The sequence below is a fragment of the Sylvia atricapilla genome, chromosome 1, assembly GCF_009819655.1.
Source record: "Sylvia atricapilla isolate bSylAtr1 chromosome 1, bSylAtr1.pri, whole genome shotgun sequence".
NCBI lineage: Eukaryota > Metazoa > Chordata > Aves > Passeriformes > Sylviidae > Sylvia > Sylvia atricapilla.
The window spans coordinates 993,985-1,015,686 of record NC_089140.1 but is presented as its reverse complement, the minus strand read 5'-3'; the positions used below and the strand labels follow the sequence as shown (position 1 = coordinate 1,015,686).

The 21,702-nt window shown below is 49.8% G+C and overlaps 1 protein-coding gene across 2 annotated transcripts in view; it reads right to left on the bottom strand.

The window, feature by feature from the left end:
* Positions 1-21,702, bottom strand: part of SETD2 (SET domain containing 2, histone lysine methyltransferase) — a 50,383-nt gene that overhangs the window by 9,143 nt on the left and 19,538 nt on the right. The window contains exons 4-15 of one of the 2 annotated variants that reach the window (XM_066313121.1): positions 21,335-21,466; positions 20,429-20,557; positions 19,173-19,296; positions 18,103-18,180; positions 17,778-17,875; positions 15,959-16,085; positions 14,480-14,614; positions 13,995-14,123; positions 12,296-12,943; positions 3,908-3,956; positions 3,296-3,470; positions 289-970 (exon numbers count right to left, since the gene is read on the bottom strand). In XM_066313121.1, coding sequence (XP_066169218.1) covers positions 289-970; positions 3,296-3,470; positions 3,908-3,956; positions 12,296-12,943; positions 13,995-14,123; positions 14,480-14,614; positions 15,959-16,085; positions 17,778-17,875; positions 18,103-18,180; positions 19,173-19,296; positions 20,429-20,557; positions 21,335-21,466 — 2,506 coding nt within the window. Of the gene's footprint in view, positions 1-288; positions 971-3,295; positions 3,471-3,907; positions 3,957-9,137; positions 9,372-12,295; positions 12,944-13,994; positions 14,124-14,479; positions 14,615-15,958; positions 16,086-17,777; positions 17,876-18,102; positions 18,181-19,172; positions 19,297-20,428; positions 20,558-21,334; positions 21,467-21,702 lie in introns of those variants that run through there. The other variant, XR_010742927.1, reaches the window with a different exon arrangement.

Below are 21,702 nucleotides of genomic sequence, written 5' to 3'. Positions count from 1 at the left end.
TTAAACAATCCTTGGAGAAAGTAAAACAACCCTTGCAGGTGCTGTTTTCTCCCTGTTGTTTACACACGAGAAATGACTGAGGGGTGCTGCTCCTGACTGTCCCATGATGGTGATGAAGTTGATCTGCTGCCCAATGAAGCTTGACTCCATCGGACCTCTCTATAAAAGATCTCAAAGAGTAAAGATCACTCTCACTAACAAACCTGAGTCTGTGTGTCCTTTCTACCGTTGCTCCTAATCAGAGTGACAAGCAGAGAGTAACTGAGGTGTTTTCCCAGCTGGAATTACCTGGACGATGGGCGGGGTGGTCTGCGAGTAGGGCGAGGTCACTCCGTAGACGGTCTGGCAGGTCTGGCCCTGGTAGTAGATGGCTGTTTGGGATTGGGCTGGGGAATAGGGCTGCTGCACGGCCACGGGCTGCTGGCTGGAATCCCACACCCCGTAACTCTGGCCCTGCACCGCCCCAGCTGCAGCCACGGGCAGCACGGCCACGCTGGAGGCCTCCTGGTGCACCACGGCGTCACCTTGGGCCACGTACTGCGGCGTGGTCACCTCCATGGTGGTGGCCACGTGCTGCACCACGGGCACTGGCTGCGGGGTGCTCAGGGCTGTCGGCTCCACCGTGTGCCCCACCAGAGTCTGGGAATGCTCGTATCCCGCCGGGGAGCACATGGAGTCCATGCTGGGCGTGGGCAGCAGCACCTTGCCGGCGTTGGGGTTGCTGGGATCCACGTAAGCCTGCATGGGGTAGCCAGGAGGGTAGCCCATGAAGCCGTGGTGGGAAGTCCCGTAGCCCATGGAGTCGTAGGGAAGAGGGGAGGTCATTCCCAGGTTTTGGAGCTGCTGCTGTTGTTTCTGGGCTTCTCGTTGGGCCACCTCCTGCTCGAAGAGCTTCCGGCGCTCCTCCGTGGACAGCTTATTGCGGTCCTTGGGCCGGACCTTCTTCTTGGAAGAGGCCGGGGTGTCGTACCTGGGAGAGGGGGAACAGGGAGGGAAAGCGGCTGTGAGGCCTCAGGAAGCTGCAGGGCCAGAGCTCCAGCAGCAAAAGGGACAGTGGAAAACCTGGAATGCCCAACAACAGTGTGAGTTCCTAAAAGCATTCCCGTTTTTTTCCAGCTGTCTGAGCGACTCCAGAGAAAGCCGCTGGTCAAACAGCTGGAAAACTCGAGGGAAAGTCAAACTGGTCCTGCTCATCCACAGGGAGCCAGGGCAGAGGATGAGCAATCCCAATGGATTGGCCTGGTGCTGATGGAGGTGCAAGGATCCCACAGAAGTTGTCTGGAGGAGCTGCTCTGGGATACCTGGAGAAGGCAGGGAACCACACACAAATCTCCAAAAGAACCCAGGGAAAGGTCACAATCTGCAGGGTATCCCAAACACGCCCTGCTGGAAACTCTTTTCCCAAAGCAGGACAAACAAGGAATTTGGGAGAAGCTCCCAAACAGGAGCATCTCACAATGCAGCAGCTTCCCCCTCCAAAATTCCAGTGCCGGGGTGAGAATTCCATCTCTCTAGTCCAGAAGCCCCAGATGGGAGCTGCAGACACGGCAAAGAACAAGGGAAATCACAAGCAGCACATTCCTGTTTGGAATTCTGCTCGTTCCCAGACCGCAGCTTCAGCTTCAAAAACATAATGGTGTGGATGGGGTTTTTTTAATTCCTTAAGAGTTCTCATCCCAAAACACGCAGCAGCTGGAGGGATTTTTCCAGGGAATGAAAGGAGGAGGGGGGAAAAAAAAAAAGCCTAAGGACTTTGATCAAAGCCCAACCAAGGAAAATTTCAGATCAAAGGTGGATATTTCCAGACGTTATGAGTGTGGTAAAACAGGGATTACAAGGAAAAATGCTTTGCAGCCTCAATATAATGGATTCTACAAAGCATCCAGGATATTCTCCATATATTCTGTGTTCCTGGGATCCATTTACATATCAAAAGCACATTGCTACCAAGAGATCCGCTGGAGCTGTTTCCTGGCATTCCCAGAGGAGCTGCAGGATCCGTTAATGGGAACCTCATTGCCGGGAGGAGTTTGATTTCCCTAATTAAAGTCTTTCCTCACACTGCCTGGAGAGCTTGGAAGAGAAGCAGCTGCCATGGAGGGAGTGGGAAGAAGGAAACCGAGGGTTTAGTGTTCCTTTTTCCATTTATTTTCCTTATTAAATCCTTGGGATAACAGAGAGGGATGCTCAGAGCAGGGAGAATTCCCAGAGAAGGAATTTGGTCCTTCACCAGCACGAACATGGCACAGTGGGAAGAGCCAGAGCAGCAACTCCTCACACCAAAAAAATGCTTGTTCTGTTTAAAACAACCCTCCAAATCCAGCATTTACATCCTGGGGATGTTTCCAGCCTCGTTGCAGAGGGATAGATTTACATCTGTATTTTCTATCCAGATGTTTCCAACTTTCCCAGCTGGGCTGAAGGCGAGGTTTCCTCGTCTGGCTGACTCGGCACCAATTGTTCCCTAATTATGGGGTGGCTTTTGAGGGGGACAACAGAGGAGTGACTTCTTCAAAGGAGATTCCATGGTATTTTTGCTGCCTTTAGCACGATGTCCAGCCCCTCTGAACTGCAAGACATGGAATATTTTCCTTCTCTTCACCGGGAGTCGCATGCTCAGCCACAGTGGCAGTGATGCCACCATTCCCAAGGAAAGACAGGAGACCTGGACTGTTGTCCTGTCAGGTATTTTTAGGGAATAACCACTCAGCCAAGGAAGTTTTGGAGTTAAGAAATCCCTGGCTTGGGCACCGCTCCCTTTTGTACAGGGATTGCTCTAAGTTCAGAATAATTCCCAGCACACTGGGAAGAGGTGGAGCAGGAGAAGGGAATGGGTTTGGAAGGACCCAGGGAGCTCTTTGCATTAGGAGGGCTGCATCCTGGAATTCTTGGATTCCCCTGGATCCCTGGAAGTGTCCCAGGCCAGGTTGGACAGGGCTTGGAGCACTTTGGGACAGTGAGAGGTGTCCCCGTGGGACTGCATGGGCTTTAAGGTCCTTCCAACCCAAACCTTTCCATGATCCCTAATTTCTGTGCAGGAAATTCCTGTACAACTTCCCTCCTTTCCCACCTCATTCCCAAAACACTCCTGAAGATGGAGGCGCAGGTTTATCCCACAGAAGAAACCACCAACACCAACTCCCAAATCCCACCAGGATTGAATCTCACCACCAGGAGAAAACTCCCTTCCCCAGGCCTGGGCGATCCCAAAGATCTCCAGGACCGTTTTTCCTGGAGATTTCACCCAGGAATGTGGCAGACCCCTGGAATACGACAGCTCCCTGCCACCACTTGCCTGTCCTCTGGCCTCTTCGTGCCCCTCTCGTAGGCTGAGGACGGAGGGGACAGGGAATCTCTGCGTCTCTTCCTCTCCTTGCTCTGGCTCTGCCGCTCCGGATCCCGCTCTCGGCTCAGGATGGGGTTCTTGGGAGTGGGGGTCTGATCCCGGAGCCCGGCTGGCTCTCTCCCAGCTGTTGGGAAAACAGGGAAAACCGAGGGGATTTTTATTTATTATCATTTGGGTATTAAGAGCTCCCCTCTCTCTTAGAAACGGCCTCAAGTTGTGCCAGGGGACCTCCAGGTTGGGAATATTTCTCATGGGTGGAGTTCTCCATCCCTGAAGGGATTTAAAAGCCCTGTGGATGTGACACTTGGGGACATGGACCAGTGGTGGCCTTGGCAGTGCTGGGGGATGGTTGGGCTCGATCTTGGAGGGCTTTTCCAAGCTCACCAATTCCGTGATTTTAACTCTAGGCTGCTCCATATCACCCTCAGGGCCCCATATCTCCCCACCCATCACTCACATTATTCTCCCTATTCCCAGGAGCTGTTTCCCAGGATTCCACACTGGGAAAACGAAGCAGTTTCATGGGAGCAGAGGAAAACACGGGAAGAGGTGAGGACTTACCACTGCTTTCCTTCTCTGCTTGGCTCTTCTTCGGGATGCGATAAACCTCCTGTGGAAAAGCCAGGAGCAGGGTCAGACCTCCAGCTGCTCCCAAAACCACCCCAAACAGCCAAGGATCACATAAATCATGCATTTACAAGAAACCACCAAAAAAAAGGGTCCCTTGAAGGAAAATTCTGGGTTTTTTTGTGGTGCTTTCTATATATTTCCTCTGTTCAGTGTTTGATTTTTGAGGGATTTAGGTGGAATTTTGGGCCAAGAGCTCTGGGCAGAGCTGTAGGGTCCTACACCATCTGTGGTGATGAAGAGTGTCCCACCAGCAGCTCCTGCTGTCCCTGTCCTGGTCTCCAAGGCAGCTTGGGATAACCCAGTGAGGAACAGGGAGTTGGGCTGGGTGATGCCAACAGATCCCTTCCCACTGGAGACATTCCATGGATCTCTGATCCTGGCTCTGGTGGCCAACATCTGCTCATGGAGCATCCCTGAGCCTCACTGGGGACAGGGTCACATTCCCATGGTGCTCCCAAGGTCTGAGGTCCCATGTGGGAGCATCCCAAGGGAAATGAGCAGCTCCAAGTGACCCCTTTGGCCAAGGACCTGCTGGAGCTGCTGAGATGGGACACCAACACCCACCACGCCTCCACCAGCAGCAAACCCCAAACCCTCTGCTCATCCAGCTCCTCCCTCAGCACAGGGAACACCTGGAGCTGCCAGAGAGATCCAGAGGAGGCCCCGGAGCTGCTGCAGGGCTGGAGCCAGGCTGGGAGAGCTGGGAATGTTCCCCTGGAGAGGAGAAGGCTCCAGGGAGAGCTCAGAGCCCCTGAAGGGGCTCCAGGAGAGGGACTGGGGACAAGGGACGGAGGGACAGGACACAGGGAATGGCTTTGAGCTGTAAGAAGTAGATTTAGATGGGATACTGGGCAGGAATTCCTGGCTGGGCTGGAATTCCCAGAGCAGCTGTGGTGCCCCTGGATCCCTGGAATGTCCAAGGCCAGGCTGGACACTGGGGCTTGGAGCAGCCTGGGACAGTGGGAGGTGTCCCTGCCACGGCAGGGGTGGCACTGGGTGATCACAAAGGTCCTGGCAGCTCCAGGTGGAGATGGCACCGTGGGAAGAAAGGGAAGAAGAGCTGGGAATGAGGATCAGAACTTCCCTAAAGTCCGGGTTTAGCACAATGTCCTTGTCAAACCCCCCTGGACTGGGCAGGAACGACTCTTCCCATGTCATTGGAAAAGTGCATCCCTCCAATTAAGAAATTAGGTTGATTACCACTTTTCCATGCTCCACTGCAATTTTTAATTGGAATATTTTGGCATTCCCAGTGCAAATCCCATTTTACCTCAGGGATGCTCATCATCCTACAGAGGTTTTACAGCAATTCTGACTGATCAACTGCTGGAAAGTTGGGGGGAAAAAAAGCTCATTTTTGTTTAATTTCAGCTTCTATCAAGCCCTTGCTCTGTTCTCTTCTTGAAGGAATACAGTATTCCCAAGAATTCCCAGTTATTTCCAGCAGAATGTGATGAAGCAGCTGGTTTGTGCCTGATGGAGCATCCCTGATGGAGCAGCAGCTGCATCCCCAAAAAAACCCATTAAACCATAAAGAAGATGCTCATTTTAACACAAATAAATTATTTTGGGGAGCTGTGCTGACATTCCAACTTTCCCAGGGCACCTTCCCTAAAATATCCTTTTATTTAGCCCCTGGATGAGGCAGAGTGGGAAAAAAGATGGATTTGACTGTTCCTGGGGGGTGAAGGCTGCTCCAGTTGGGAATTTAAAGCTTCCACATGCTCAGAAATGTGGAGTTTACCTTGATTTGACTCTTAGATTTTACAGAATATCCTCTTTTTTTTATTAATTCCCTGAGTTTTTAAAGCTGTTTGGGAATTAATTAACGAGTGGCTCAGGAGGCTCATTAGCAATGTGCCCACCCTCAGCCCTGGATGGGCTAAAAATGAGAATTTCCTTTAGCAAAAAAAAAAAAAAAAAAAAAAAAAAAAAGGGAAGGAGAAGAAACCCTGTTGTGGTTTGTCCACGAGGCAAAACCACTTCAAAAGTGCTGCTGCAGGCTAAAAAATCAGGGATTTGGGCCAAGATTTTTAGGTTTTTAAAGATATTTTTACTTTTCTGTGGAGCCTGAACATAGCACATGGAGATTGAAGCATCTACAAAAAAGAGAGGCATTAAAATTAAAAATGTCCTTTAAATTAAAGGTTTTTTTTTTAATTTATGTGTTTGCTATGGGCTAGAATACTCCAAATCCAGGGTTTTTTTAGATGAAATGTAATGAAACAAAGCAGCAGCTCCTTGTTTGGAATGGGAAGGGATGCAGGATGAGCCCATAATTACACAGGATTTATACATTTATAAATGATGTAATCCACGGAATGGCTGATCATGGAATCAAGGAACGGTTTGGGCTGGAAGGACCTTGAATTCCAACCCCCACCATGGTCAGAGAAGCCTTTCCAAGCCCCATCCAGCCACAATCTGTGGATTTCATTTTATTTTCAGAATTGGATTAATTTTTGGGATTTAATTTAAATACAGAATTCCCTAGTTAGGGATGGAAGGGATGACTTCGCCTCTTGCTACCTCGTGTGGGATGGAGGTGGCCACAGGGGCAGGTTCTGAAGCCCCAAAAATCACCTTCCAGCAATGGGGTGGGTTTGCTGGGGGTTTTTTTTCTGTTTTTCCCACATTAAACTCCTAAAAATGTTTCATCTTCAGAACAGCACAAAGAATTCCCCCAAGTCTGCCCTGGCTGCTCCCAGAGGGAATGAAGAACCACCAAGGAATGGGATCATGGATGAACTACCCAGAGAAGAACAACGCAAATGTTGGGAAGAGCTAAACTAAACCAACTCTCCAGCTCCTAAAAAAAGATCTGTCCCATTAAAAAGCAGGATGGGGAATGGGAAATTACTAGGAAAAGACTCAGTGGGAAGAGGAGGAGGATGAGGAGCACCTGGAATAAGGAGACCTGGCCATCCCAGCACTGCTGCTCCTGTCACACCTTGCTTTAGATTCACCAGGACATTGGAGGAGCCCATTCCAGGATCCATCCCAACAAACTGGCCGGCCCCAAAAAGCCCAGGAAGCCCAAAAATCCAAGATAATTATTATCATCAGGGAGATAACTCAGTGCTGCTGGAGAGAAACTCCAGCCCCACTCAACGGAGCCTCCAGCCCCCATTCCATGTGGGAAGATGGAGGCAGCAAGGGCTTTGAACCAGGAACAAACAGAGGGATTCATGGCAATTGCTCCATGGAAAGCAGATGGTGGTCAGAGCAGGCTGGGGAAACTCCCAAGAAAAGCCGGTTTTATTTTTGGAAACGGAAGCTGCAGAATTCCTCAATGGACGCGACCGCCGCTAACGGGCTCCAAATGGCTCCCGAGCCCCCAGCGCCACTTTGAAGGGATTGCACGGAAAATTAAATGCAGAAGGAAAAGTGACACGAGTCCGTTGGACACAAAAGAGCGGGGGAAAAAGTAGGATTTAGGCTGGACAGCCTCAGGCACAACCCAGGCTCAGCTTGGGAAAGGGAAGAGAGCTGCAGGATGGAGCCACAGCTCAAAGGATTCCATGGGGGAAAGGGAGATTGTGCCTTGATGGAAGCCTCTCCACAAATCTGTCCCTCAGCTGCCAGTCATCCCTGAATTCATGGTTGGATTTGATGACCTTGGAGGTTTTTTCCAACCTTAATGATTCCATGATGTAATCCTATGATTCTAGGAACTTCTGCTGAATTCTTGAAGGAACACAGCGCAACCGAATCCATCCCCTACAAGATGGATCCTCTCCTCTCCCTCTCCTCTCCTCTCCCTCTCCTTTTCCTCCAGCTCCAATGTGATCCCAAGGAACAGAGCAGAGCAAGAGGAAGGACCATGAAATCCCTGCTTGAAGGCCAGAAAATCCCACAGCAAACCACGGCCTGGCCGCCCCCCAATCCTATTGTTTTCCCCAACTATTCCTTGCTCTAAGTTATAACAAATTATAAAATTCCTGATTAAAGCAGGGGGTGTGCGTGCCCGAGCCAGAGCCAGGCACTCCAGGATGGCTTCACTGGGAAAGGGACAGGCAAGAGCAGCTTCAAGGGCCTTCACCAGGATAAATCAGAGGAGACTTGGAAAGATCATCCCAGGGGAAGATGGAAGCTCGGTTGCCTCTGGTCACCCAAGATGTCCCATTCAGGGTGAAATGGCCTCCAGGGGAGGTTCAGGTTGGATATTGGGAGAATTCCTTATGGAAGGGGTTGTCCAGCAGTGGAACAGAATGCCAGGGCACAGGGGAGTCCCCATCCCTGGAAGGATTTAAAAGCCCTGTGGATGTGGCACTTGGGGACAAGTGGCAGTGATTGCCTCAGCGGTGCTGGGGGATGGCTGGGTTCAGTCATACCTGAGGGCTTTTCCAACCTCATCAATTCCCTGATTCCACAATTATTAAGCTCCCAGATGGGTGCAAAAGTAAAGTCCACTTTGGCCCAGGACAGGGTGAGGACTCAGCCTTGAGCTTCAAATCACCACAAATGCTCACAAGGTCAGAAATATCCAACTAAAACCTTTTAAACCCAAGACTGGCTCTTCCACAAGATTGTTTCCTAAAACCAAGACCTTCTCCAAGTCACAAGGAAGGGCCTGTGGATCCTCAGAGCCACAACTCCCAGCTGCCCTTTCCAGAATGTGAGGACCTCCTCTGGGGTGGAGAAAGATTCCCAAATCTCGGTCCCACGTTAGGCAGAGCAGCACCAAAACATCCTCTCTGTCCCTCAGCTCAGCTCCTCAACCTCAGCCATCAAGAGGACGTTGGGAAGAGTTTCCCAAGCTTGGTTCCAGTGATTCCAAGAGGTCTGTTGGCCATCACACCACGTGTCACCTCCAGCACGGGCTTCTCCACACGGACCAGCCCACGGAGCCTTACCTGAGCACAATCCACCTGGAAGAACCACATGGAACCACCACCTGTGCCCTTGCCAGGCGTCCAGCAGCCAGCCTTGGGCACTGGGAGGGAGTTTTCAGCCCGGGAGGAGCCATGCAGCGCTTCCTCAGAGAGCGGGAACGGCGCCCACGAGCCCGGGCTGAAAACTCATCCCGTTGGGAATGTGAGTGTGTGTTGTGCCAGGGAGGTCTGGCCGTGGCCAGAACTCCTCACCGAGTCAGAGTGTTGGAGCCCTGGGAGGACTTACAAGTCCTGTGTGTAGAGGTAGAGAAAAAAATTAAGCTCACTTAATCCTTTCAGGCCAGGAGCTGGGATTTCCCCGGAGCGACGTCCATTGCCGGCAATGGACGCACCAAAATAACGTCGGCATCCCCGAGTTAACCACCTCTGTCCTCCTTTCACCTATCACACTGCTCAGCTTCCCAACCATCTTCCCGGCTCTTGGCGCTATGTCCTCTCCCTTCTTCCGCACGGAGTTGGAGAAAAGGAGCCCCTTGGTCAGCTCTGGCTGCCCGGAGAAGCTGGATGGAAACGGTGGAAATTACAAGGGGGTCATCAGCAAGGCTGGAGAGGACAGCGCTAAAGTCAAGACGTTTCCGACCCTCCCACCCCCCAGCCGAGGCCAGGTGCTCCACCACTCCAAAATCCCGCCTTCTCCAAAGCTTGGGGGTGCTGGGAAAGGCACCCGGGGGTGAATTATCCATCCCCCTTCCAGCCTGGATTTGTCTTTTAGACATCCGGGGTTGCTGGGCTTTGGTGGCACCTTATGAGGTGAGAGTTGGACAGAGGCAGTTAACTCCCAGAGCCATGAAAAAGTCCAGGACAGGATAAATTCCCAGCTCCCAGTTTTCCCTACAATCGTTTTACACGAGAGAAATGAGTTGTCACAGCCCCGTGTCACGATCCTGCTTTTTTTGGGGTGGATTTGTTGGGATTACTCATGAGATCCAACCCCATCCCTACAACCAGACCACGACCTGAGGTTCATTAATAAATACACAGAGAGGATGAGAATCCACATGTAAAATATGGGAATGTGTCTGGAATCCATATCTAAAATATGGGAATGTGTCAGGAATCCACATCTATTATAGGGGAATGTGTCGGGACTCCGTGGTCCAACCACAACTTCCACAAAATTCTGCAGATTCCCAAGCTGAGCTTCTCCAAGCTCCAAAGAAATCACAAATCCTGGGGATGACACCATCAGATCAAATTTGGTCTCACACCAATATTTTGGGGGAGTTTTGTGTGAAATTTCACATATTTTATTAATATTTTATCATTTTCTCTGTGCTCTTCCGTGTACATGAGCGTGGAAGGGAACACAGCTGTTCCAAAGGAGCAGCCCAGTCTGGACATCCAAAATAAGTCTCCAAAGCAGAGCAGGACTAAGGCCTGACTTAACTTTTAGTTTAAAACAGGTTGGACTTGATCTTGGAGGTCTTTCCCAACCTTAACAATTCTCTTGGCAATGATGAAAACGGACTTTTCTCAATTTAACACAAATTCAACCTGACGGTGTCGCTTCGAGAGGAAAACCACAACAAGAGTTTGCAAATTCAAATCTGGTAAATGATCAGATCCACTTGGAAAAAAGGAAGGAAAACACCAAACCACAACCCAACCTCTCTGCAGAAACGTGTTCTACCTCACTTCCTCCCCCTCTAAGATTTGTCTGGGCACAAATGATGGTGCCCAAAATCTGTGAATGTTCAGGAGTATCTGATCCTCCTGAAAAATCCAGACTGAGGTCAAACGACCCTGAACATTTGACCTGAACATTCCCTCTCCTGGGAATCTCTGCATTTCTAAATCCTGGTGTTTGCAGCTCCAGAAACAGCACAAGCAAAGCTTAAGGTGAGGTCTCCACCTGCACCAGTGCTGCAGCACAATTAACACCCATTACTTTAATGACCCTCTTTCAATCATTACTCATTATCAAAGTCGATGGGTAAATAAACTCCTTAGCTCTGTGATGAAGCAGAAAACATAAATGTGCTTCAAACTGCTTCCAGTAATTAAAGCTGGGCTGGTGGTTGATTAAGAGAAGGGCAGAAGAGCCCCCAAGTCCCACCAAGAGCCCACATGAAGCTGGAATTGCAGCAGTGCCTTCAACGCCTGCTGGATCCTCAGGAATCACTGGGTTTGGACTTATTAAAGAGGCTCCCAGCCCTTGAGTATCAGGAATGTGAAATAATAATACATGGAATGGCATCCTACAGGAGCAGCAGATGGGTGAAGAGCTGCTGAAGATCTAAAGAAACCCAAGGAATGACTGAAGAGTTGAGTGGAGAGCGAGATCCACAGAACCTGGAATGGTTTGGATGGAGAGGGACCTTAAAGGATCATCCAGTGCCACCTCCTGCCACACCTCCCACTGTCCCAGGGTGCTCCAAGCTCCAGCCTGGCCTTGGGCACTGCCAGGGATCCAGGGGCAGCCACAGCTTCTCTGGAAACCTCTGCCAGGGCCTCCTCATCCTCACAAGGAGGAATTAATTCCTTCTTAACCACTGATCTAAACCTTTCCTCTTTCCGTTTAGAACCATTACTGGAACGTCATCCTACATCCCATCAAGAAGAAGCTGCTGGCTGCAGATCCCATTGGCCACCTATGGGACAGGGACAGGATTCCAGAGCACAGAGGGAGCCACCAAGCCCTTCTCTGGAAGATGTTTCTGCTCCAGAAGACCCTGGTGGGAGTGAAACCACTGAACTCCCAAATAACGCCCAAATCAGGGCATTTCCAACTGCAAAGACCCAGGAGATGATCCAACACTGCCTTTGAGAGGACCTGGCATGGCCAACAGACCACCTCTGGAGGCTCCACACGGTGCAGATGAAAAGCAGAGGTTGAAAGGACAGGAATAGCTGGGCATGTTGGGATAACTGAATCCCAGAATGGTTGGGATGGGGGGAATCTTAAGGATCATCCAATTCCACTCCTTGTCACGGGCAGGGGCACCTCCCATTATCCCAGGTTGCTCCAAGCCCTGTCCAGCCTCGGACATTTCCAGGGATGGGGCATTTAGGAGTAGCCTAACACTTCCAAGGATGGAATTCAGGAGCAGACAGTCCAACAACCTGTTCCAACACTGAGGGATAAGGGCCACTTCCACCCAAAAATACTCATGGGAACCTGAATCCCTCAGAGCTGCCCTTTCCCTGGACAACCTAAGAAACAAGAGGATGGCTGAGGTGTCCTTGTGTGCCCAAACTCAACCAGCTGCTGGTTTCATCAACACCTGGACATTTCAGATCACACCCAGGGCAGCTGGCACCAGAGGAATTATATAGAAAGCACTTTTTGTGTCGAAAAAAGTTATTTCGTTCCCAAATATTGACCGAAATACATCAAACCAGCCCCATTTGCACCACACCACCACCAAATCCATGTTTTTTTCCTTAGCTCCAGATGCTGGAGCTGCACGGAGCTGTCTCTTACCTTGAGCTCCTTCCAGCTGTCGAGCAGCCTGGTGGCCAAGTCGCTCACATCCACGATTTTATCCGTCTGCTCCTGGCTCCTCTCGCTCTCCACGTCGGAAACTCCTTCCTCTTCATCCTGGGACGGCGTTTCCATGGCCATGGGCTCCTCCAGCTTGGCTCCATTGCTCTCCTTGACCTCAGCCTCGGGCTCGGCCTCCAGCTCTGCAGATTTGCTGCTCTCCACCGGCGCCTCCACAGCAGTTTTGACGTCCTGCTGCTGCTGCTGCTGCTGCTGCTGCTCCTCTGCCACCTCCATGGGGGCTGCCTCCAGCTGATCCAGGTCCTCCTTGCCCTCCTTGCCCTCCAGCTCGCTGGTGGTGTCCGAGATGGCACTATCCATGCTGTTCTCACTGATGATCTTCAGCCTGCGGAACACCAGCTTCTTGGGGGTGTCTGTGTCAGGCTCCACGCCCTGCTTGGCCAGGAGCTCGGGGGTGTTGAGCGGGGTGTGGGCACGGGACGTGTTCTCGCTGGAGTAGCCGTCGCCCTCGCTGAGCTGCGGCACGGCCGTCTTGGTCTGAGCCCAGCGCTGGATGACGGGCAGCACCTTGCTCTCCTCCAGCATGTTCTTGGTAGGGATGGGCAGCAGCTCCAGGGTCTTCATGATCTAAGGAAAAAAGCAGGGAGTTGTCAGAGAGAGCGGGAATTTAGAGCCGTGTCCGAATCTGGGATAATTTGCGTTTCTTCGGGAAGAATTGCATCTGGAATATCGAGGTGATAATGGAATCCCAGAATGGTTTGGGTGGGAAGGGATCATCAATCAAGGCACCTTCCACTATCCCAGACTGCTCCAAGCCCCATCCAACATGACCTGGGACAATTCCAGGGATGGGAAGTCCACAACCTCTCTGGACAGCCTCATCACTCTCACGGCCAAGAACTCCTTCCTAATATCCCATCTAAAATCTAAACATCTGATCTGATCTAACGACGGTCACAGATCATGGGTGAGGGATTTGGGGAAGAATTTCTTCATGGAAAGGGCTGTTAAACATTGGAATGGGCTGCTCAGGGAGGTTTGGAGTGCCCATTCCTGGAGGAGGCAGTCTGCTCTGGGCTGGGGACAAGGTGGGGATCGGGCACGGGGTGAACTCAATGACCTTGAACTTCCAGATATCTTTGGCCATCCAATCCCAAATTCCTTATGGAAAACTGAAACACTCCAGTTCCACTTCATATTGTCAGGATCTCAAACTCCCAGTGCTCCAGCACGGAATGAACAGCAAGAGCAACAACCTTGAAGTCTGGCTCATGGAATCTGCCTCAGGAATCTAAGGAAAACCACAGGAGCAAATTCTTTCCATTTATTAAGGATCTGCCCCCAGGGCAGAAGTTTCAGGCCTGTAGTTCTGAGGTACCTGAGGTTGTTTTCCATGAACACTTGGCACGGATTTGTATTTAAAAAAACAGAAGGAAAAGAAAATCAATCCTTGTAATCCTGAGCATTCAGCAAAGCTGCCAAAACCCTTTTCCCCAAAAAGGGCTGGCCAGCCCTGGCACAGGCCAGAGTCCCCATTCCTGCAGGGATTTAAGGGATGTGGCACTTGGGGACAAGGGGGAGTGGTGGCCTCAGCAGTGCTGGGGAATGGCTGAACTGGATCTTAAAGGGCTTTTCCTGACGATTCCGTGAGAACTCCCAGCCCCAGGGAATCACTGACCTCCAGCTGCAGCTTCAGGTTGTTGGCAGTGCTCCCTCTGCCATCGCCCAGCTCCGTCATCCAGATCCAGAGCAGGGACAAGCCGTGACACTCCAGGAAGGACTTCAGGCAGGACTGCGAGTGCGTGTTCTGGGGAGCCAAATCGGGAACAGTTAGACACCTCCAGGCAAAACCATGGAAAACTGCTCCACTGGGATCATGGTCAGAACCATGGGGGAGACAGAACTCGGCACCTGAGCAGGTCCAACCTGATCTGAGTGGCTGGAACTGCTGGGATTGGAGCAGGGATCCAGCAGCAGGACCATTCCAACAGCTCATAAATAACGAGGAATAAAATCGAAGGATAACAAATTCTGGAGCTGTTCAGCTGAGCTTGGGATGCAGCAAAAAGTCCAGGACCTGCCCCCCACACTCTCCCTCTTCCTCAGGTGAGGATGTCACTTGAGCAGGACGTGGATCCCTCCCCTTCCCAGGCTGCTCCTCACCTGGATGAGTTTGAGGCAGGTGAGTTTCTGCTCCAGGGTTTCGATCCGGACCATGAGCCGGGACAAGCTGAGCACCTGGTTTTTATCAGAGAGCCCCTCCCCGTTCTCCAGCAGCGCCTCCAGCTCCCCATCCACCTGCACAGCCAAAGGAAAACAACTCCCTCAGCCTCAGGACAGGGAATTCCCTGACTCCAGCCTCTGTTTTCCCTAAGGAATGACACGGTTTAGCTCTGGTGGAAATTCTCCAGGTGGTCGCACCAAAACCCTCCCAGTCCTGAGTTTATCTTTTCATGCAGGAAAACAAACTGAGAAATTATCTTTGATTGCAGGTCAAGTTTCTTCTTCATATTCTGAATTGTATAAATTCTTCTTAAATTTGTAATGATCTATGGATTATGAACTGCAGCAGATTTATAGTCTTTACAACCAGAGATTCCCTCTCCACATGGACACTGGAATATCACCCTCTCATTTAGTGACTAATTAGGGTTTCAAAACACCCTATAAATGATTTAGGAACTTTTGCATGGCTTCCTCACACTCTGTAAATGATTTAGAAATTATTTCTTGGTTTCCTCACTCTCTGATACAGCGAATAAAAATGAAACTGGCATTTTTAAACTTCCCAAAAGAATCAGGAATAAATCTTCCCCATAGGAATAGAGGTTTGTCTCGTCAAGGATGAAATAATTACAATTTAAAGGAATTAAAGAAGAGCCTGTGCAGGTTCTTGCAGAAGATTTCACCCAGAGAAAATTCCTCTTGCTCTGGATTCTCTGTACTTTTTCCACGTGGTGAGAACCCATCCCTGCAATTCCATGTGTTCTCTCTAAAATTCCAAAAGAGCTGGAGATGGAGAAACTCTGCCCTTGGAGGTGCCAAATTGCAGGTGATGCCCTCAGTGGTGAAGCCAATATTGTTCATCTTTCATCGATGTTTAAAAATCATGGAAAGCAACTCAAATTTTTAAATCCATGTGGAGTTTATGGTGGGGTTTAGTTATGGATGAGCAAATACTGGACCTGGGAAAGTCACTCTCTGGCGGGACTTTAAATAACCAGGAGAAAGGAGATACGGATTTAACTGAAGATCCAAGAAAACGCAAATCTTGAGGGGCCTTGTGAAATAAAACCATTGGAGTTGGAGAAGACCTCCAGGGTCACCAATCCAACCTTTACTGGCACATCCATGGGAAAGACTGAACCCTGAGGCCATCAGGAGTCACCTTCTCCCAAAGGAACAGTGTTGGGATGAGAGGAAACGGCCCCAGGCTGCGCCAGGGGAGGCTCAGGTGGGACATCAGGGAAATTCCCTCAAGGAAAGGGCTGCTGGTGGTGGAATCCCCATTCCTGGAGGGATTTAAAGCCACGTGGAGGTGGCACTTGGGGACACGAGTGGTCTTGGCAGTGCTGGGGAATGGCTGGGCTCAATCCCAGAGGGATTTTCCCACCTTGGGCACCGCTGCAGGGCCGAACTCACCGAGTCCTTTTTCCGGGAGCGTTCCTTCTTCATCTTGCCTCCGGCAGCACGGATGCTGACCCTGTTCTCCCCTCCCAGGTACCCCCGGCAGTTGGAGGAGCCACAGAAACATTTCTGGGCCTCTTTGCTGTGGGGGGACACAAAGGGACCTTCAGCAGCAGCTCAACCCCCTCCCACAGCCGCCTCTGCACCTTCAGAGGCCGGGAATGGGAATGGCTCCGCATGGAAAAGCCGCTGAAAATCCAAATTAAATCTTGATTCCCAACACAGCTCCCGTGATCCCGAGCTGTGGCAGCTGGAAAGCCAAGCCTGCCTCACTTCCAGGCTCTCCACAGGTCAAGGACCAGGAAGCAGAGAGGAAAAGGTGGAGCTGGTGGGGCTGACAACTTCTTATCCCACATTGCCATCAATATCCTAATTTTCCCAAGGAATTCGTGCTCAGGAATTAGGGAAAGCTTGCACTTCATAGCATTTTATAGCTCATATATTGAATTTTAGAGCTCAAAACAGGATAAAGAATTAGCTCAGAACTCATGGAAGCAGCAAAATCCACATGGAAAATTTTGGGCTGGACGTTCAGCCATAGATAATAAATACATCATATATAAAAAATAGAAAAAACAAAATAAATATAATAATTGCAATAAATATAATTCCCAAGGAATATTCCTACCAAGCCTCTGTATTTCCCACTTGACACACCATCCATTTTAAACTCCATTCCACAATTTCTTGTGGAAAAATGGTAGGGGGTTATTTTAAATATGTGGAATCCACTGGCTCCGGCAGTGGTAAGAAGCAGGGAAACTCAATTCCAGGAATTTCAAGGAAGGAGGAATAATCTTAAAAGGCAACTAAAAACTCATTCCTGCTTACAGGAAGGGCCTGGAGAAGGATCCAGAAGGAAAAGGAAGAGATGTTTCCCAAGTTATCATTCACCAAACAGTAATGGAGGAATCTGAGGCTCAAGTTTAGCAAAAGGATCCAAATTCCAAGCTGGAGCTTTCCCTGAAGCCTTGGATTAGGCCAGGAAGAGGAGATGTGTTATCCAGGGGGTTTTACAGCTCCTCAGGTACTTGCAAAGCCACAAAACAGGAGTGGGAAAGGAAGAATGGGAATTCTTGAGGAACACTGGCAAGTCTGGAGCTTGGTTAATTAATAATCAGACAGGAAGAAGCAGAGAAGATAATTATCTGGGAAAGGGATGGAGTAGGAACAGTGACACTGGGAAAGAGGAAAAAGCATGGAATTCCTGTGCCAGGAATCCAATGTGCTCCTCACTTTCCCAAGGTACCTTCCGAATCTAAAGAATTGGACATCCTTGGTTCTGTAAGCATGACCTTTTGTGCCAAATTTAACTACACAGGAAAAGACCAATCTTTAGGCAAGGATGTTTCTCCCTACGTACAAAAATCAAATTAATTGGTGCAATCATATTTCTCTAATTCCATCTGCATTTAATGATTTCTCTTACGAGCACATGGGTGTGAAAATTTTGAAGGAACATGTTGCATGAATTTACCTAATCACTCAGAGTCCATCCATAGGAGCAATTTAAGGAGGGTGTGTCAAGAACTAAAATTGATAATGGGATATCAATTATCAGACAGGTAAGTCTGTTAGATAGAATTAAACATCAGGGGTGAAAAAAGTTTTTAAGAATGAGTCTACATATTTCAGTCATCATACCAGTTGTAGTGATAATGACACCTTGGTTTGCTCCAACGCATTCAACGATTGATTAATAAAGCAATTAAATAGATAAAGCAATTAAGGGGCCCTTCAGGGCTCAGAGAGAGGGGGACACGAGGGGACATACCCATATCTCTGGAACTGGTAATCAAATGTCAGCTCCGAGCCCGATGGCACCAGCTTGGTGGTGAAAAACCCAACCCGGAGCTGCCCGTTCACAGTCCACTGTGGAAAAAAGATGCCAGGAGTTATTCCAGCCTTGATTCCTGCTCTGCTTTCCCTGGAAAAGCAGCACTGAGGGGTTTAAACTCAAAGTGCCTGGTTTAAATCCAGCGGTTTTTCGTGTCGCTGATACGGCAGCAAGAGAAATCCCCAAAATAAAGGAGGGAAAAGGCTTTACTCTGAGCTCTCCAGAGGGAGGAGCAGCTGGATTTGATCCAGCATTTTTTTACCTTTTGGGTCTCACAGTTTGGCTCACAGCTGTGGTTCATGAAGCGGGAGCAGTTTCCTTTCTGGGTGGCATCAATAATCTGAAAAGGAACCAGAAATGCAGGGAAAAGGCTCATTCCTTGGAGTGGGAAGCAGCTAGAAACACAATCCATGTAGAAATCATCCCCTTTCCCACTCTTTATTTGATATTGCCCATCTTTATTTCAGAGATTGGTGTTTGTTAGGACATGAATTCCCCACAAAAAGAGCACTTTAGGCACACAGCTCCTCATTTTTCAGAGTTCTCCAGCTGGATGCAGATCCTGAGTTTTGTTTCTGATACAGCCATGAGGAGCTGGGACAGTGAATTTTTTCTCCCACATGCCTCGTACTCCATGGGAAAAATCATCCCAGAAATAAAAAACTCCTTTTCTAACTGGAAATGCTCCTTTGTGACACTTAAAATCACCCAACAATCCCAAAAATCCTTATTTTAGGAGAAAAAACACCCAGGAAAAAACACTCTGAATATTTTTAGCTTCTTTTCTCTCAAGCTCCCCAGTCCCAAAACGTCCTGACAGCAGAGACAAGGAGAATAAGAGATGGAATTTCTATTTATCCCCCTTTTTCTCAGGCAGAGGAAACAGCTCCACATCCCATGGAGCTGAAGCAGCCATAAATAATTAAGGATATCCCTATATAAATATTCCAGCAATTTAAAACAATTGGGATTAAAACATCCCAATTTCATGGAGTTCAATGTGAAAGGAAATGTGGATTTTTGGTATATTATGGCAGCCAAAATGGGCGAGTTTGGCTTGGAGCATCTTCCCAAACTTCTCTCCCATGGATGTTTGCCCATGGAATGATGAGCCATGCTCCATCTTTTCCTTTGGAAAGACACTGGGATACATTTCAGCTGCCACAATTTGGTTGGAACTGAGTAACGGGTTAAAAAGTCCTGAGGCTTGAAGTTTCCTTTCCTCAGGAAAACATTCCAAATTTCTTCAGGACATTGCTCCGTGGGTTCCCAAGGAGCTGGTGCTGTCCACAGCTAAATCCAACCTTCCTCAAAGCCAGCCCCACTGCTCACCTCATCATTTTTCAGGGCCATGAAATAATAGTGGATGTTCTTGTTCCGGGCATATTCCTTCACCCGAGCCTTGAATTCCTTGTGATCCAACACTTCCCCACAGTATTCCAAGACAAAAGTGTTGCTGCAAGAGGAAAAAACATCAATTTTTTAGCAAAAAAAAAAAAAAAACCACCAATAAACACAAAATAATCCATGTTCAGGTGGATTCTCTGAACACAACTCCCAGCCTGGCCACGCTGGTGGTGTAGCAATAATGACGTGCCTTAATCTCAGGGAATTCTGATTAATTTGGGATTTTAGGCCGGCACATGAGACGGTGACAGAAGGATGAAGCTCCCCTTGGAGGAGGGTTTGTTCTGTATATTCAGTATATTCACAGAATTACAGGATGGTTGGGGTTAGAAGGGGACTTTGAGATCATCCCATCCATGGGCAGAGACACCTCCCACTGTCCCAGGCTGCTCCAAGCCCTGTCCCACCTGGCCTTGGGCACTGCCAGGGATCCAGGGGCAGCCACAGCTGCTCTGGGCAGCTGGAAAACACTTTTCAGGAGGAATTTTCCCAATATCCACCCTGAGCCTCCCCTGGCCCAGCCTGAGGCCGTTCCCTCTCCTCCTGTCCCTGTTCCCTGGGAGCAGATCCCAAATCCCCCTCTGGCTGTCCCCTCCTGGCAGAGCCACCAGGTCCCCCCTGAGCTCCTTTTCTCCAGGCTCAGCCCCTTCCCAGCTCCCTCAGCCCCTCCTGGGGCTCTCCAGCTCCATTCCCTTTCCAGGATTCTCCCTTCTCCCAGTAAACCTCATCCTGATCCTCCCTTGTACCTCAGGAGATCTCAATGTCCTCACTCCTCTCTCCTTTCCTGGCCTGACCTGAACCAGCACTTGGAATTACAATCCTGAACTAGCAACAGGAGGAAAGGTCCCCTCAGGATCTTGTCATTGTCCAAAGGAGAGGAGGAGGACACAGGAAGGGAAGTTTTGCAGAGATGGGAAGAGAAGAATGGACATAACTGGAGTGAAGTAGGGACAGAGAAAGGGGAGGCAGATTCCTCCCAGGAATGAGCCATGGAAAAGCTGTTGGGAAACCAGGAAGAGCAAAACCAGAGTGGGCAGATGCCACAGAGGAAGAGGGACAAGGATGAGCTGGAAGAACCTCAGTGGATCTCCTGGCAGGGACATCCAGACCCCACAGGCCCTTTTCTCCTTCAGGAGGGAGTGACAGGGTGGGAAAAGGCTGTGGGAAGAGGGAAGGCTTACGATGGCAGGTCCTTGGCAGCTCTGAGCCCCCAGCCCTTCTTCTCAGTCAGGATCACCTCCACATCCGCGTGCTGCTTCTTCTGGAAGCGTCGGTTGGAGCAGTAGTCACCGTTGGGACACCGGGAAGAGCTGAGGGAAGGGAGCAAATCAATTCCCAGCAGGAAAACAGCGCCAAGAGAAAGGGCTCAGACGGGAAATAAATCCCAAATAACCATCACAAACTCCGTGTGAAACCTTCAAATGTGGTCTGCTATAAAAAGCGCCACCACGTGACCGTCACACATGCAAATGCGGATCGTTTATTTCTGGAAAGATAAAAAAACATTTGGAATGCTGATCCTGCTGTATTTCTCTACCAGGGCATCCCAATGGGGAGAACCGGGCTCTTCTCCCCTTGTTTTGGGGGTTATTCCTTCAAGATGTTCCCTGCCCTAGGTCTGGCCTAGGAGATAAAAGCAAAATTTGGGATTCTGCCAGGTAATTCCAATCTTTGCACAACCCTCATGCCAAGGGGAATCTCACCAAGCATCCTGACCCTGCCTCCAGCTCCCATGGAGCAGCAAACCTCTTCCAAAAGGAGAAGGAGACACCAGTCAGAGGCTGGAGAGGCTCTGGGGAAAGGAGATCCAGGAGGTTGTGAGGGCTGATCTCCTGTAGACCATCCCAAGATTTAAATCATGGAATGGCTTGGGTGGGAAGGGACCTTAAGGATCATCTCATTCCACCCTCTTGTAATGGGCAGAGACACCTCCCACTGTCCCAGGCTGCTCCAACCCCTGCAACATTCCAGGGATGGAGCAGCCGCAGCTCCCAAGGTCAGCACAGACACTTCACTGCCACCTCCCAGGAATTCCTGAGTTGTCTGAAGGATTCCCAGGACGCCTCCAGGCCAATCCATGGACTCACCACTCGATCATGAGCAGGCGGTTGAGACAATCCTCTCCACAGGCCACCTCCCCCTGCGCCCGCTCCTCCTTGGACAGAGGGGGACACTCACACAGCATCCTCTTGATGTCCCGGTGGGATTTGTTCTTCTTCCTGGGGGAGCCAAGGCATGGGAACACAAGTGAGGCGGCAGCCAGGTGGAAAAATTCCTCCTCAAGCCTTATCATCAGTGGTTTTTGGGGAAAAAAAAGGGAAAATAAATTTCTCGACATCCTAGGGATAACCAAAGGGAGGGACAGGAATAACCAACCAAAGCTTGGTGATGACTTTGGGATGGCAAAAGGTGATGTCCTAAAGAGAATTCCCAGGATATTTAGCTGGTTTCCCTT